The sequence below is a fragment of the Spinacia oleracea genome, chromosome 2, assembly GCF_020520425.1.
Source record: "Spinacia oleracea cultivar Varoflay chromosome 2, BTI_SOV_V1, whole genome shotgun sequence".
NCBI lineage: Eukaryota > Viridiplantae > Streptophyta > Magnoliopsida > Caryophyllales > Amaranthaceae > Spinacia > Spinacia oleracea.
This window is the reverse complement of record NC_079488.1, coordinates 108,291,434-108,306,725: the sequence shown is the minus strand read 5'-3', so window position 1 is coordinate 108,306,725 and position 15,292 is coordinate 108,291,434. Positions and strand designations below refer to the sequence as shown.

At 37.8% G+C, this 15,292-nt stretch overlaps 2 protein-coding genes across 4 annotated transcripts; both read right to left on the bottom strand.

Moving 5' to 3' along the window:
• Positions 1-686: 686 nt before the first annotated feature.
• Positions 687-7,738, bottom strand: LOC110782160 (SEC1 family transport protein SLY1). 2 transcript variants are annotated; one of them, XR_002531896.2, is made up of 6 exons: positions 7,517-7,738; positions 5,507-7,414; positions 4,633-4,715; positions 3,685-3,768; positions 3,456-3,608; positions 687-2,050 (listed from the first exon to the last, which is right to left on the bottom strand). XR_002531896.2 is itself a non-coding variant. In XM_021986273.2 (2 exons), the coding sequence occupies exons 1-2, from the start codon at positions 7,545-7,547 to the stop codon at positions 5,607-5,609; spliced, it is 1,839 nt and encodes a 612-aa protein (XP_021841965.2). In that variant the 5' UTR covers positions 7,548-7,737; the 3' UTR covers positions 5,299-5,606. The 2 variants fall into 2 exon arrangements, 1 of the variants encoding a protein (XP_021841965.2); XM_021986273.2 differs by lacking the exons at positions 687-2,050; positions 3,456-3,608; positions 3,685-3,768; positions 4,633-4,715 and having other exon boundaries at positions 5,299-7,414; positions 7,517-7,737.
• Positions 7,739-9,268: 1,530 nt separating this feature from the next.
• LOC110782161 (quinolinate phosphoribosyltransferase [decarboxylating] 1a) lies at positions 9,269-14,948 on the bottom strand. Of its 2 annotated transcripts, none has more exons than XM_021986275.2 (10): positions 14,808-14,948; positions 14,483-14,625; positions 13,458-13,591; positions 13,302-13,365; positions 13,133-13,215; positions 12,465-12,548; positions 12,235-12,387; positions 11,569-11,745; positions 10,745-10,812; positions 9,269-9,873 (listed from the first exon to the last, which is right to left on the bottom strand). In XM_021986275.2, the coding sequence occupies exons 2-10, from the start codon at positions 14,568-14,570 to the stop codon at positions 9,777-9,779; spliced, it is 948 nt and encodes a 315-aa protein (XP_021841967.1). In that variant the 5' UTR covers positions 14,571-14,625; positions 14,808-14,948; the 3' UTR covers positions 9,269-9,776. The 2 variants fall into 2 exon arrangements, with proteins under 2 accessions (XP_021841967.1, XP_021841966.1); XM_021986274.2 differs by having other exon boundaries at positions 14,747-14,907.
• Between the last annotated feature and the right edge of the window lie 344 nt (positions 14,949-15,292).

Sequence of the window (15,292 nt, the reverse complement as noted above, 5' to 3'; positions counted from 1 at the left end):
CCCCACTCATATGAATGAAGTACATGAGGATGTCTAGTAGGACATTGTAGGTGCATTCTTTGTCCTCTAAATACTCGGATTAATAAAATAACAAGACCAAATTTTGTGATTACTTTGTGTAACCACTATAGATACGGCAATCATAATAATTGAACCACAACGATGATTGAAAATGATTTGACGTACTCCAATCTTTTGGCTTTTGATTAATTCAAATTAATAACTAAAAGTAAGGATTAGTACATCCAAGCAATCACATTAAACTAATTATTAATTTGGGTGGTCATGCATGTTGCATCATAATCAGAATAAAATACAATTCATTAACATTTTTTTATGCAAAATATTATCCAAATACTTGTAATACTATTTTTTATTTCTCATGAAATTTTTTGTCGTATGGTTTGTAGTTAATGGGCCCCCAATTGTGGCCCAAAGTTGGACTTGATCATTTCTATATAAGGGAGTCCAAATGGGTCCTTTTTTCTAGGACCCAAGACTTCTTTTCCACTTCTTCTAGTATAGGGTTGACACTAGTTGACACACGAGTGAGTTTGCCTTGTGTTATTATTATGAAAATAATACTTCGTATTAGTCAAATGTTGAATTGTGTTTTGCTAACTATTTTTTTTTTATTTGTTTGCTTAGTAAATTATATAGAGAACCCTACAACAAATTTCTATTAGCATGACTTTCATGTTGAATCTCATACATGATACCCCACCGTATTTTTTAGGACACACGTTCATCCTATATCACAAATAAAGATACAAAAGAAGCAATGCAGGCCAAAGAAGCAATGCAGGCCAAGACTACAGTCGGTATTTGGGCTTGACTATCTATAGTCGGCATTTCTCTGCCGACACCCACCTCACGGGTCCCAAAAAGAGGATCAGGGACCAAAGGGTAATAACCCGTATCCTCCATAGAAAGGACCCGTCTATAAATATGGACCCCCATTCAATGCCAAAGGTACGTAATCGAACCCAATCATTCTTGTAAGCATTTATTACAGAGCAATCAGCGTAATCTGACTTATGCATCGGAGGGGTAATTCTTGGATCATCCTCGAGGCTAGTTAACCATCTCATTGTGCAGCATACAGTCAACAACGAGCATTAGAGACAAATCAACCCTACCCTGTGCCAAATTCGCTACTAAATTCGCTACTGGAACAATTGGCGCTAGGGGAGGGGAATCCCCACCTGAAAACAAACCTACAGTTGTAAAAGAAAATTAGATATATAAACAATGGAAGGTATTCAGTCGGATTCAAACAAAAAGAGCAAAAAACACACTTCGAAAACAACCCCACAAAGCACACAGGCGACAGTCAAACCAACTCCACATCTGAAACCCATGCAGTCAGCAGGAGAACCGACTATAACACCCATTGAATCACAACCCAACCCCCATCTAGGAAGCCAATCGGGTGTTAGTAAAACCCCAACAGCGACGGGCAACAAGAACAATGACACACCCCTCAGTTCCTGGGGTACACAGTCGAGGACGACGACTCCGAGGCAGAGCCTGATAAGAAACTCCATCCAAATACCATCAAAACTCACCGCCAAGTAGAACAGACCACAGCACAAGTCGTGATTCGGCCCTGAAATCAGGAAGGAGAACCAACACAAAACCTACACCCGTGGAAATGCCAGTCGGTAACCAAGCAACGGAAACCACCGTCGGCCAAAAGAGGAAAATATTGCCAATAAGAGATCTATTCAGAGGTCATGATGTAGAACAACCTGAACCCCAACACAATAAGCATAATGTGGTCGCCATGCGCAACCAGCCTGAAAACATTGTCATAGAAGAAACGAGAGAGGCACCCCAGGGATATGCGCCGCGCCGCTATACCATTAAACCAGTGAACTCACCCCTGTGCATGGATATCCTAGAAGAACAAATGGAAAAAGTGAAATTCCCGCTCAGCAAGTATGACGGGTCAACCGACCCAGAAGTCCACTGCACCATGTTTGAACAACATATGATGCTATATACTGACTCTGACGCCATGTGGTGCAAAGTGTTCCCTTACACGCTCCTGGGGTTCAGAAAATGAGAAGTAAGGAAGCATAGTTAAATTTGATATAATATTGATACAAGTGGGGTAATTGACAATAAAATAAAAATAAAAATTACATGTGGGGTGTAAAGTTACTAAAAATAAAATTATTTATGGTTTAAGTGAGCTCATAGGAAAGTAAAAAATAATACTCCCTCCGTTTCTTTTTGTTCTTTACATATCCGTTTAGGGTATCTCATTTTGTTATTTACATTGAGAATCTTTCCTTTTATAATATCACATAAATACCTTAATATTTTGTCATAAGTTGTGCCAAATGATTATTTTAACCAATTAAATTCATTAGAACATTTAATCTCTCACATTTTTCCATTTGGGAATTAAATCTTTCATATTATTCCAATATCAGATTTTGGATAAAAGTGAAAACATTATAAATAAACGTAATTTGCATTGTTTAAATAAAAAACAAAAATGGAATACCAATCCACATTAATTAGTTGTTAAATCGCGTGCATGATAGCAAACGTAAAGAACAAAAATGGACGAAGGGAGTAAACAATTGCGGGATGGGTGTAAAAGTTACCAAAAATGGAATTGTGACTCTAAAAAAATATGTTCGGAAGTATTAGTTTTGACTCCTAAAACATACGGACGGAGTAATTTAATCACCTTTTTTTTATCATATATATTTACATAACCATAAGTTATTTAACTGTCTCCCAAATACGCTTTTGACAACCAAAATCTTTAATGGCCCATTTGGTGGGAATGAGAAAGAATCTAAGCTTGATTTGGTAAAGAAAGTTACATTATATATATTTTTAATTACTTTTTAGCAGGTAAAAACAAAGACCTTAATAAACCAACACTTATCCCAGGTTAGTCAACATAGCTACACAGGTCAACGCTTGAGCCGCTCCTAAACATAACGCAACTGGTGGGGTTTGACCTTATGACATGCCGTTGGTGAGTTCTCCACCAACTTGTGTAATTGTGTTGGTGGAAATAACATATATGAAGGGGGAAAAAATCACAATTTGTGGGTAAACTAGCATCAACATGGTCAATGTGGCGGGTTGGGTGGGTCATGGGTGGGTCATGGGTGAGTTTGGTGAGTAGTAGGTCGGGGATAATTGACACACGACCTGCCTCATTCAACTTAGTGTGGGTTGAGTCGTGGGTTGTGTCGAAAAAATAGACATAATACATAATGGGTCGTGGTAGGTTGTGGGGTCGAGTAGGTCCAATGTGTTTGGTGGGTGACGATAGGTTTTGGTGCTTGGTGTGATTCTGTTGGGTCAGGTGTGTTTGGTGGATTCTCAATCACTTCTTGCACGTTTAATCTTTCTCTATCACTACATGTTATTCATACATCTTCTATGATATAACTACCAAAAGGAAAGGGAGAACAAAATACTACCTCAACCTCCATATTGAGATTATTCTGCAGGTAATAGTGGTCTGCTGCCTTCAGGGCTTTTGCGATACCACCGGCAATTGATACGTGATTATCTTTTATCAACACCATGTCAAATATACCAAGGCTGTGATTCTTCCCTCCACCAATTAGAACCTAATAGCAGAAAGGACACCAAGGTCAACAACATTATTTGAAACATCAATACGGTCAGCAGAAGAAAAATACACACCGCCCACTTATCCACCAAGCGTAAACCTGGAGCTGTCTTTCTAGTTTCCAAAATAACAGCAGGACATGCAGCATCAGCCATTGCCTAAAGACAAATGAAACTTTCAGCTATTTTGTCAATTGTAATACACAAGAGCTGCATCAAAACAAATATCCTAGACTTATTTCCACACTATTATCTTTAAAACTGATTTCAAACACAGCAAAGCACCAATTACATTTAGCACATCATGCAAGCCTAATGATATCGGTAGGGTGGCATACTTTTGACACTGCAATCTTGTAGTCCAGGAAAGCCGAACAAGATCTATCAAATTACATAGATTCTATAACTTTCACCCACAACTTAGTATCAATGCTCTCCTCGTTCCATTTCCTTGTGAAGCAGGCGTAACGTAACGGTTGCAATTGAATAATCATTGAAGAACATGTTTTAATCCAAAATGTGAACCAACTCTATCTAACCAATAAAGATCAACTAGGCTAGTGAGTTCAAAAACACATCTGGTCCCACATATTTTCACAGAAAAGCTGGTTCAAAGGATTGATGATAAAAAAAAAAAGTTACAAAAAAATAACACGTGGAGTATTTCAAGAAGCATATTACACACATCAAAAGCCCTCCCACACAATTTTATGTTGGGGCTAGTCAGAAAAACCCATCAACCAATAAAACATCTAAATTCTTCATCTTTTGGGGTGATCTCCTTTTCTAATGAATGCTGACCATGTTTAGATTAGGGTGCAAGTGATCTGGATTGAACTCATTCAAGATCTCTAGTTAAAGTGAGTCACATTCAAGACAGATCTACATGCACTACACTAACTGTTCATTTGGTGGGGTGGGTAGGCAATTAGGCAGGGAATCAAGGTGACAGTAAGCTTTCTATATGGTCAGCCTACTATTATGGTATATAAGTATCAACTATTCCATTGCATTAACATATACCTTGGTGAGCGTAGCATTTCCACTCATCCTTTGCATAAAATTTAGAACCACTCTTTCAGCAACCACAATACTATATGCTCTTCCTGCATGACAACATAGACTGCAGTTATTGGAGAGGAAACTTTTGAAATTCTTTCAACGACAAAGCCTAATGTCAACATTGCATTACCATACACTTCACGAGTGCAAACATAGTCTCCTGCAGAAACAAATTACTGCATATCTAATATGAAAAGTCATTACCTTCCAATTTGAGCCTCAAACTTGCAATAGTTGGTAATCGTTTTTGTGCATCATTGCAGAAATGCTGTTTCTAACTTCTTACAATATTAATTCTTTCAATAACACCATAGACGTCCAAACAGACGGTGCCACCAAAATTACAGCTTAAAGAGGTCCAATGTCATCTAGGAAGGCCTCTATTAAGCAATTGATTGTTTAATTGATGAAGCACATCTTCACATATCTTCTGACCAACAACAATCTTAAAGGAAGAAACCAGAGGTGTGCAGAACACTCTTATCTAGGTGTGCATACAGAATATCACAATGAAGATTGAAAGAGGAATCAAGAAGTAGCATGCAAACAAGGAACATACGGATATCCAAAGAGAGAGTTTCATAAAGCTGAAAACAACAAGAAGAACAACCTTTACAGCTAGAAATCTTAGTCAAGTTGTCAGAGCAATAAAATTACTTGAATCAAGAAAAATTCCAGATGTAAAGAATACACGAATAACATGATGAAAGCAAGAAGGAAAACTAATAACATGTATCTTTCCGCACAGAGATACATCAGAAGAGGATTGAAACTGAAGATTATACAGGAGTAAATATCTACTCACTTTTACAAAACTATTAAGCTGTCTCGTTACCTCTTCAACATATGTATTTGACTATGACTAATTCTTCAAACAATCCTCTGTATAGAAGCCTAACAAGTTCACTAATTCTCAGAAAAGCAGATGAACTCGATCAATGGGCTGAAGGAGCAAGGTTAGCCCCCAACCCCATCTTCTTCCCCAGTAAGGCAAGCTGCTCAACAAACTCAGCCCCAGTGAGAATCTCTGTCGTTCCATATATAATATGCCTGGCTGGCTGCTGTCGGGACACAAGCTCTTGCAGGCTTGCATGTTCCACATAATTCCCACCCCCAATCATAAACACGATAGCCTCCTTAAATGGTCCTCTTAGATGACTACCAGAACTAGACTTAGGAGCTCGAGGATCAAATAGCAGGTAGGAGTCGACCTCTTGGTTAGGTCTCCCTTCCATCAAAGCTTCAACTATCCTTGCCAGTGCCAGCTGACTGTCACCTGACATAAGATTCTTCATACCAGCAGCCAAGAGATTCCCAGCCCAGCCAACTATGTTACCTCTGCTTGCAGCACTAGCAGAAGTCAACGGAACATTCAATGACTTTATCTTTTTCACATACTGAAATGCACTAGTATCAACCTCAGCTTCTCTGAGTGCCGTCTCCACCATTTCTGCTTCAGATTGTGGAACGATCTCCAAAGAAATAAGGTACATAATAGCAAAACGGAGTTTATCCATCTTGGACCCCTTCCCTTTAAGCACACCCATCAACTCATTCATATCAATAATCCCCCTTACCATCATATCATACTCCTTCTTAGCATAAGAATCGAGCGACCTCTCCTTAATCTCACCCAACAACACAGTCGCAATATTCGTGTGCTTATCAATCACTTGCTTTCGCTCTGTTAACTCAGGTAACGAGTTAACTGCACTCATCAAATGTTTTGTGTTCCCAATCAAATCCGTCCCATCAAACTCGGCCCCGCTCGTGCCACCAGTCCTCCGATTCACATCATCCACATCTTTCTTATACTTGGTGAGCTGATTCTCAATCTCAACCGCCACCTCAGGAAATTCTAACCCCCCGTTCGCCACCCAAAATGGATCCAACCCATCCAGCTCAAAAGACTTAGTCCCACCCTTCTCTCCTTGCACACTCACCCTATTAAGCCTCAATCCAAGCACATCATGAACAAGCGGTTTGTACCTAAAATCATGCTGAATCCCCATAGCCAATTCGAAATTTCTATCAAACAAACACAAAACCGGCCTCTGAAATGACGAGGCAAAATTCCCACCCTCACTAAACAAATTATTCTTAGACAATAAATGGTCCCTAAGCCTCTGATCCAAAGAGGATGCCACCATTTCGGCAGCCCCTCCTTGCGGGCACCGAATAATCGGCACTACAGACAATGTAGCCAAAACACAGAACAACCCATCAACAACCTTCTCAATAATCTCCTCAATTTCCCTCTGTTCAGCTTTAGGATCATTCAATTGCACATAACAATTACTAAATGCAAGCGAAAACAAGTTATCCTCTAAAGTAACAAAATCCAAGTACTGATCATGTACCTTGGAAACCCTTGAAACGGCGTCGTTCGATTTGAGGAGCCCAGATGCAAGATCCTCCAGCAAAGGGCGAGGAATCGAAGATGAGAAGTTGAGATGAAATGTGTCGTATAGAGGTACAGCAGCATCCGCAACCACGCGTTGAAGATTTGACGGAGTTGGACGGATGAAGTAAACGGCGGGAACGTCGGGGATGGGTTTGCGGGGTTTATCGATGAGGAAGAAGAGAGTGACGCCATGCTTGCGTAAGTCTTTGACATGGATGAGAGGAGAGAGAATGTCTTGGGAAGATTTGTCGTAGATCAAGATCTTGTACACCTCTTCGTTTGCCATTCCTGTTGAGGAATTCACCGGTTGGTTCAGATTCAACATCCTGATTATACATTCTGCAAACACAAAAGAACAGCAATTAATTTATGCAATCAGATTAAATTGGAATGAATTTGGGTTTCTAGGGTTTTGATTTGGAGAGAAATGAGTAATTTTACCTGTTTGTTTCTGGCGAAGATTGAGAGACATTGTTGAGAATTGGGGAAAATGGAGGTTTGAGGTTATCTTATGAAAGCGTGTTTGATTGATCAGAATCGGAAGAAAGGGGTATTTTGTTTGAACTTTGAAGTGCTAGTCTGCTACACAAAGATGTCACCGCCAAAATTGAAGTAAAACTGTAAAACTACTCCACCTTCATACGGATTTTTACCACTAGATTGATGGGGAACTTGATAAATTGATCGGGTTGGAAAAGATCAATCTTGTGTAAAAATGTAGGCGATATCTGGAGACACCATTTATATGATGTTTCGTGTTAAATGTTTACTTATCATAAAAGTCTTAAATATTTTTTCAAAAAAAAAAAGAAAAGAAGCTCAATGTGCGGCCACGTAGGTAGTTAGAAGTTAGAACTCCTTGAAGATTACGATCTCGATATACAATACCATTCTGAAAAGGCTAACATTGTTGCACATGCTTAAGTTGGAAATCTCGCCTAAATTTAATATTATCATTTTCCCGAACCAACCAAGATGATTTGCAAAAGATGGAAATCGAGTTCATTAAGAAGAAATGAAATTATTGTTTAAATGTGTTAGTAATGTGACCAACTTTGATTAATGAGATTAAGAAAGTACAATGTAATGACTTGCAATTAGAACGAATAAGAAGGGAAGTGAAAAATGGGAAGTCACCTGATTTTGTAATTCAAGAAGATGGCACGTGTACCAAACGAAGAAAAATTGAAAAAGAGAATCTTAGATGAAGCTAATACTTCACCATACTCGATTCACCCTAGAGGAAACAAGATGTATAAAGATTTGAGACAAAAGTATTGGTGGAGCATCATGAAGCAAGAAGTGGCAGAATATGTGGCTAAATGTTTGACATGTCCGAAAATCAAGATAAAGCATCAAAGACCGGCAGGTTTGTTGCAACCTATGGATGTGCCAGAATGGAAATCGAATTCAGTGTCAAAGGATTTTATCATAGGTCTACCAAGGGAATGAATGCTATTTGGGTCATTATGGATCGATTAAAGTCAACACATTTCTTAGCAATGAAGAATAATTGGAGTTTACATCAACTTGCTGAATTATATGTGAACATCATTGTGCGATTACATGGAGTGTCTAGTTCGATTATTTCTGATCGTGATACGAGGTATCAAACTACCTATTGGAAAGAATTGCAGAAAGCTCCTGGAACGAAACTTAACTTCTATACTGCTTTTCATCCAACGACTGATGGATAAACAGAACGCACTAATCAAATTGCCGAGGATATGTTTAGAGCATGTGTTTTGGATTTTCAAGGAATGTGAGAAAAGTTTTAACCCATGGTGGAATTTTCATACAACAACAGTTACCCAGCCACCATTGGCATGGCCCTGTACGAAACTCTTTATGGAAGAAAATGTCGAATACCATTGTGTTGGAGTGATATCAATGAAGCACGTGTTATAGGACCAGAATTTGATTAAAGAAACTACTGATAAAATCCGTTTAATCCAATCGAGAATGAAGACAACACAAAGTAGGCCCCTGTTTGTCCAGCTTTTATAAAGAAGTCAGTTTTCTGTATGATTTCTTTACCATAAAAATTGGAGCTAAACTAATTATGAGAAAAGAACATAAATAGAAATCTTTACACAATTTGTTCCTCTTTTTTCTTCGAAAGTCAGACACCAACTCCAATTATTTGTTATACACAAAGACAGCACGGGTGAGTATCTTGTTGCAACATAAGTATAAGCCAAAAGAATACCAATACTAACATACTTCACTTGAAAAGTTAGTATGAATACAATTGTGATATCGACATATGTAACCAGCGAAAACTGATTTCTTTGAAGCACTGAGCACAGTGTGTTCTTTCTGGAATCAAATGAACAAGTTCCAGGCTGCAAATTGCAGTTATTTTTGGGTACAACAGCCATACAGAAAGGGAGAATGCGTAACCCACGTTACTGCTCTGATCAAATGGACAAGAGTAATGAAGAAAGCGTCTTACAATGAGACCTTATTGAATGGTTATCACTTATCAGTGATGTTATTACGGATACAAGGACCGAACTACCATGTTAAATGGTGTAGTATAGTCAAGGGTATAGAAAGAGAAAAACAAAGGGCAGGGCACCCTGCTCTCAGTTCAGCTAGTGTTCATGAAAATTATTAATTTGCAGAAACTGAGAGCCGTTCTGTATAAATGTCAGTAAGAACCTACAAGGGCGGTAGTGATCACGTACCGGTTCACAAATCATGCACGGTTTGTACGCCTCCCAACTTCAAGTGCAAGCTCTGTGTCGATTTTAAGGGAGATGTCTAGTGCTCTTACTGAATGTGTTAAAGCACCACTGCACAATACACAGAATTATATTAAAAATAAAATAAAATAAAAATGAACTGCTGATTTAGAATTAGAGTATAACTGCTTGAGTACTTGTAATAGAGTTGTAGCAAACAAAAAAACAACTGACAACAAACAAGGTAAAGACCATAAATTTAGCAACTAAACCATAATCCACGAGGTAAAGCAACTAAGTAATCAAAACAAAATAATTGAATTGAATTTTTTTACATAAGCACTTAACTATAAATTATATATAAATACATTTCAAAGAAAGACAATGTCTGTATGGTGGAGATGCAAAGCTTTAAAATCTTATAGCTTATGGATAGTACTCAATCCTAATCTACTTATCTAGGGTAATCCATACATTTCAACTTTGTTCTTAATTCATTCTGAATCTTTTCTCTAACTTACCATGGCCAAAATCAGCAGTTCCTCAAATATGCCAAACAGTAAGTTTATTTTGTTATGCTAAGCATCTGACTTCCTAGAACCCTATACTTTTAAGATACACATAGCCTCACAGGTCAGTTAGAGTGTATGACCAATTGCATCAAATCATTTCTTAAATTTTCGATTTCAATCCAAATACATATCAATGTATATGTTATCTCTGCATTTCCTACAAATATATTCATCTTTTCAGCTTTAGTTGAAACCGGGGGTTGAAGGGCGTCCTCAAACCGCCTTGATCTTAGAGATAATAAGCTTATTTATCTGCATCTTTTTTAACCCATTATTCTCTACACTACCATGCTTAAAGAAATATATTCTAGTACCACAAGTTTTGACCACAAAATAGCAGAATCCAGGATGATAAATGACGTCAACAAGTCATACTGTTTGCAAAGACGAACCAATTATTTGGTTCTTACCTAGAAATATAGGTCACTCCAGTCTGTCCAATTTGGTGAACTGTGTCAAGGGTAACGTTTCCAGATGCCTGTACAATATGAACCAGAAAATAATATTACTAAAACAAAGCAATGAGGACTTACATAATGTATCTGGTCTAAGACAGATACAAACAAGTAAACTTGTCAAGAATCAACCAAGAATTTGTAAAAATGAACAACCAAGCAACTAAGAGATCAATGTTTGCAAAATTGAATCAGCTTTAGAACGTTGATAGATACCAAAATTGAAAATTTAGTTTGCACGTCGGAGATGACTAGATTGGAAATATATATTTACTGCGTCAAACATGACTAGTAGGCATCTGATGATTGTATCGTTATTATTGAATGCATGAAGATTGAATTTCCCCTAATACACTCACTTGCAAAGATTCATTTGTTCTTTTGGTTGTGGGATGTAATGGACTAAATCAAAATGGCTCTTAATACCTCTTCGCTTCATTTCCATGAAATAGAAAATGGTCGTCCCGTTATCGCTTTTGGGTAAATTGAAAACAACCTCTCTGCAATTGCAGGGGTAAGGTTGCGTACGTCCGACCGTCCCTTACCCTGCTTCTTGCTGGAGCCTCTTTGAGGCAATGGGGTAATGATGATAATGACACTCACTTGCAAAGACAAACAAGCATTTACAATCCTTGAATATGCTTCTTGTTTCCATGTTTACATATATATAAGGTATTAATCAAAACTACAGGTTAAAAAGCAGATATAATATATGTTACACCAATGCTAGCTTTTCTTGCAGAAAAGGGAAAAAAGTCAACAGTCAGATTAGGAGCTACCTCAGTGTCAAATTTTCCATCGATCATTCTGACAGCTTCTTTAAGCATTGAAACATCAACATCTCCATTAGGTCGTGGGATAACCATGTTATCCAACATAATCCGCGTCAAGGAAGTCTTATTCTGGGACGCATACTCCAACACCTCCTTAACTTCCTCCAGGGTTCTGGTTTCTACCTGTTTTGAAACAAAGTAAGTTCAGAGTGCTGCAAATTTTGGCCACAATATGCACTCCGACTAAGGCTCTGTTTGGTAGGGTGGAAAACATTTTCATGGAAAACGATTTTCCCCTCTTCAAGCATTTTACGTTGTTTGGTTTGGCAAGGAATGAAAAACAATTTCCCATAACTCCCTCAAAGGTGGAAAAACCATTTCCATTTGAAAGGGAGGGAAACCACTTTTCCACCTTTCCTCCCTCTCCCTTCGCCCCTTCAATCTTCACCGTCTTCTCTCATTTTCTTCTAAGGAACCAAACAAAGGAAAACTAGTTTGGAATTGTATTTTCCCTTGAAAAATGTTTTCCATGGAAAATCATTTTACACTGATAACGTTTTACACCAAACCAAACGGAGCCTAAGAGTACTTGAGTCAACTACTACATTGTTATGCACACATCTTCTATGATTTATAACTACCAAAAAGAAAAACGGGAGAATAAAATACTACCTCAACTTCCATCTTGAGATTATTCTGCAGCAAATAATGATCTGCTGCCTTCAGGGCTTTTGCGATACCACCGGCTATTGATACGTGATTATCTTTTATCAACACCATGTCAAATAAACCAAGCCTGTGATTCTTCCCTCCACCAATTAGAACCTAATAGCAGAAAGGACACCAAGATCAACAACATTACTTGAAACATCAAATATGATTAGCAGAAGAAAGATACACACCGCCCACTTATCCACCAAGCGTAAACCTGGAGCTGTCTTCCTAGTTTCCAAAATAACAGCAGGACATGCTGCATCAGCCATTGCCTGAAGACAAATGAAACTTTCAGCTATTTTGTCAAGTCTAATACACAACTTAGTAGTAGGTGTAACGATTGCAATTGAATAACATTGAAAAACATGTTTTAACCTAAAATATGAATCAACTCTATCTAACCAATAAACATCAACTAGGCTAGTGTTCAAAAAACACACCTGGTCCCACATATTTTCATAAAAAATCTGGTTCAAAGGATTGATGATAAATAAAAGTTACAAAAAAGTAACACTTGGAGTATTTCACGGAGCATATTATACACATCAAAAGCCCTCTCACACAATTTTATGTTGGTGCTAGTCAGAAAAATCCATTAACCAATAAACATCTAAATTCTTCATCTTTTGGGGGTGATCTCCTTTCATAATGAATGCTGATCATGTTTAGATTAGGGTGCAAGTGATCTGGATTGAACTCATTCAAGATCTCTAGTGAAAGTGAGTCACATTCAAGCCAAATCTCCATCTCTGTGCACTACACTAACTGTTTATTTGGTGACAGTAAGTTTTCTATATGGTCAGCCTACTATTATGGTAAAAGTGTATCAACTATTTTCCATTGCATTAACAAATACCTTGGTGAGAGTTGCAATTCCACTCATCCTTTGCATAAAATTTAGAACCACTCTTTCACCAACCACAATACTGTGTGCTCTTCCTGCATGACAACATAGACTGCAGTTATTGGGGAGGAAACTTTTGAAGTTCTTTCAATGACAAAGCTAATGTCAAACATTGCATTACCATACACTTTTCCCAATCTCAATCCTTTATGAACATGATCACCATCTTTCTGGCACCATTCCACCTGATAGAAAAATGTAAATTTTAGAGGTCCAAAATCATCAAAAACAAGCAACACTTTGTCAAGACAATATAGATGATGCAATTGAATCAAACCTTTAGGGAAGGATCCACCTCATGGAATATCATTTCTGCAAGGGCTATACCTGCAACAATTCCATCCTCTTTTGCCAGGAAATGGGCTTCCACTCCCATTTCTGCTGGTATTGTGGCCATAGATGTCACATCCCCTGCAATTTAAGAACAAGCATTTCATTAAAAAATGATGTAATCATTAGCTTCATGTAACTTGTCACAGAGTCACAGACACTTCAGTTAAAGATACAACCTGATTCTATGTTCACCCCTTTCACACTCATTCAACTGATACTGTTAATTGTACTTAAACATTGTTGAATGGTAATCATTATCTTCGTTGTAAGAAAATTTAATCCACATAATTGACAAGGCTCAATGCAACACACGGAGATTTTTCTATCCTTAATTAGATTCCGCTAAGCATGAGTGACACAGAATCGGCTATGCCCACAAAATTCAGGAACGATCCTAGCATCACCAACCACCCCACCATCCAGAAAGTAGTAAACTAAAATGCAAATATAGACACCCACACTTCCTTTCTAACTTTTTATAAGAATTCTACATTTTGAATTCATGTCAAATCCCAACCTTCACCCAATTGCAAAAGTCTTGGAATTGAACCAGTGACACTCCTTATATATGAACTTTACCATACACACAATTCCATCAGCTTCAAAGCATCACTTCCAGAGAAAGTAAACCAAAATTTCCAAGGATCAAAATGGCTAAAATTTGATAGTAAAACGGACTAACGGAGTAATTGGCAAGACACCTTTTTGCATGCAACATCAACCTCAGAATTGCATATCCTAAACAACTTCAATTTTCCAAACAAAAAGCATTATCCATGAATTTGTGCACCCTTTTTTGTGTTTTTCATTCCAATTCAAAACACCCTTTCCCAAAATTCAATACATAACCCCAAAAATGTCACCCCTAAAATTCAAGGGTGGTTCAAATTCACGAAGACCCATCATAGCAGCATTAAAAATAGTGCAGGAAAAAAAAGGGGGTTGGGGAAATGGCAAAAGGAAAGAGACCTTGATCAGCAGAATCTTCAGCAAGGGCAAGTTTGATGACAGCCTTCAAATCATAAGTAGGATGACAAGGTGGCGCCTTTGACTCCATTGATGTTAGCAAATTCTCAATTCTGGTTATTTCTTGTTAAATTGGAACTGCAAAACTACAAAAAGAAATAAAAAAAAAAAAAAAAAAGCAGCCAAAAATTTATAGTCAGTGAGTAAAGCTGTAAACTTGAATTGATATAATTGAATTATCAATTGATAAGAATTAGGGAGATATACCAAAAATGTTGGTGAATTCTTTGGAATTTTCAATGTAGGCCTTAAAATTTAAAGGGCTGACCTTTTTATTATTATCTGTAGAAAAAGTTGCAGAAAGGAAGGTTGAAGAAAACGAGAATGTTGAATGTATGACGAAGGAGAGAGATGCCAAAAGCCGTTGATGCCCGTTTTCTTTTTCAATTTCCTATTTATTTATTTTATTTGGGGGAATTTGTGGGTTGGGCCATTGGCCCATGGGGGGTGAGTTGGTGACTGGTGAACAGAGGAATGCGATGCATAAATTTGCTTTAAGTAAAGAAAGTACGACAAACTAAACTAGCTACACCAGTACACCACTAAGGTTTTTAGAGACCAATATAGAACTTAAAATACAACAAGTATACAAAACAGTGAAAGCCGAGAGGGTTGTAGGCTCTTCTTATATCGGCTCCTTGTTTGTCGAGATAGACCTACTTCCACAACCCAATAACCCACTAGTTATTATCGTGCAAAAGCTGTCGTTGGTCGTAGTTTCGTCTTATAAGAATGCGATGTTGTGAGTCTTAT

Bases quoted from the DNA above. Each gene is read 5' to 3' on its own strand.
- LOC110782160 (XM_021986273.2), bottom strand. From the start codon at position 7,547: ATGTCTCTCAATCTTCGCCAGAAACAAACAG. The intron at 7,415-7,516 runs GTAAAATTACTC...TTGTGTTTGCAG, and splicing joins TCTTCGCCAGAAACAAACAG to AATGTATAATCAGGATGTTG.
- LOC110782161 (XM_021986275.2), bottom strand. From the start codon at position 14,570: ATGGAGTCAAAGGCGCCACCTTGTCATCCTACTTATGATTTGAAGGCT. The intron at 12,388-12,464 runs GTGTGTATCTTT...TTCTGCTATTAG, and splicing joins GCTTGGTGGATAAGTGGGCG to GTTCTAATTGGTGGAGGGAA. The intron at 10,813-11,568 runs GTAGCTCCTAAT...CATATTGTACAG, and splicing joins ATGGAAAATTTGACACTGAG to GCATCTGGAAACGTTACCCT.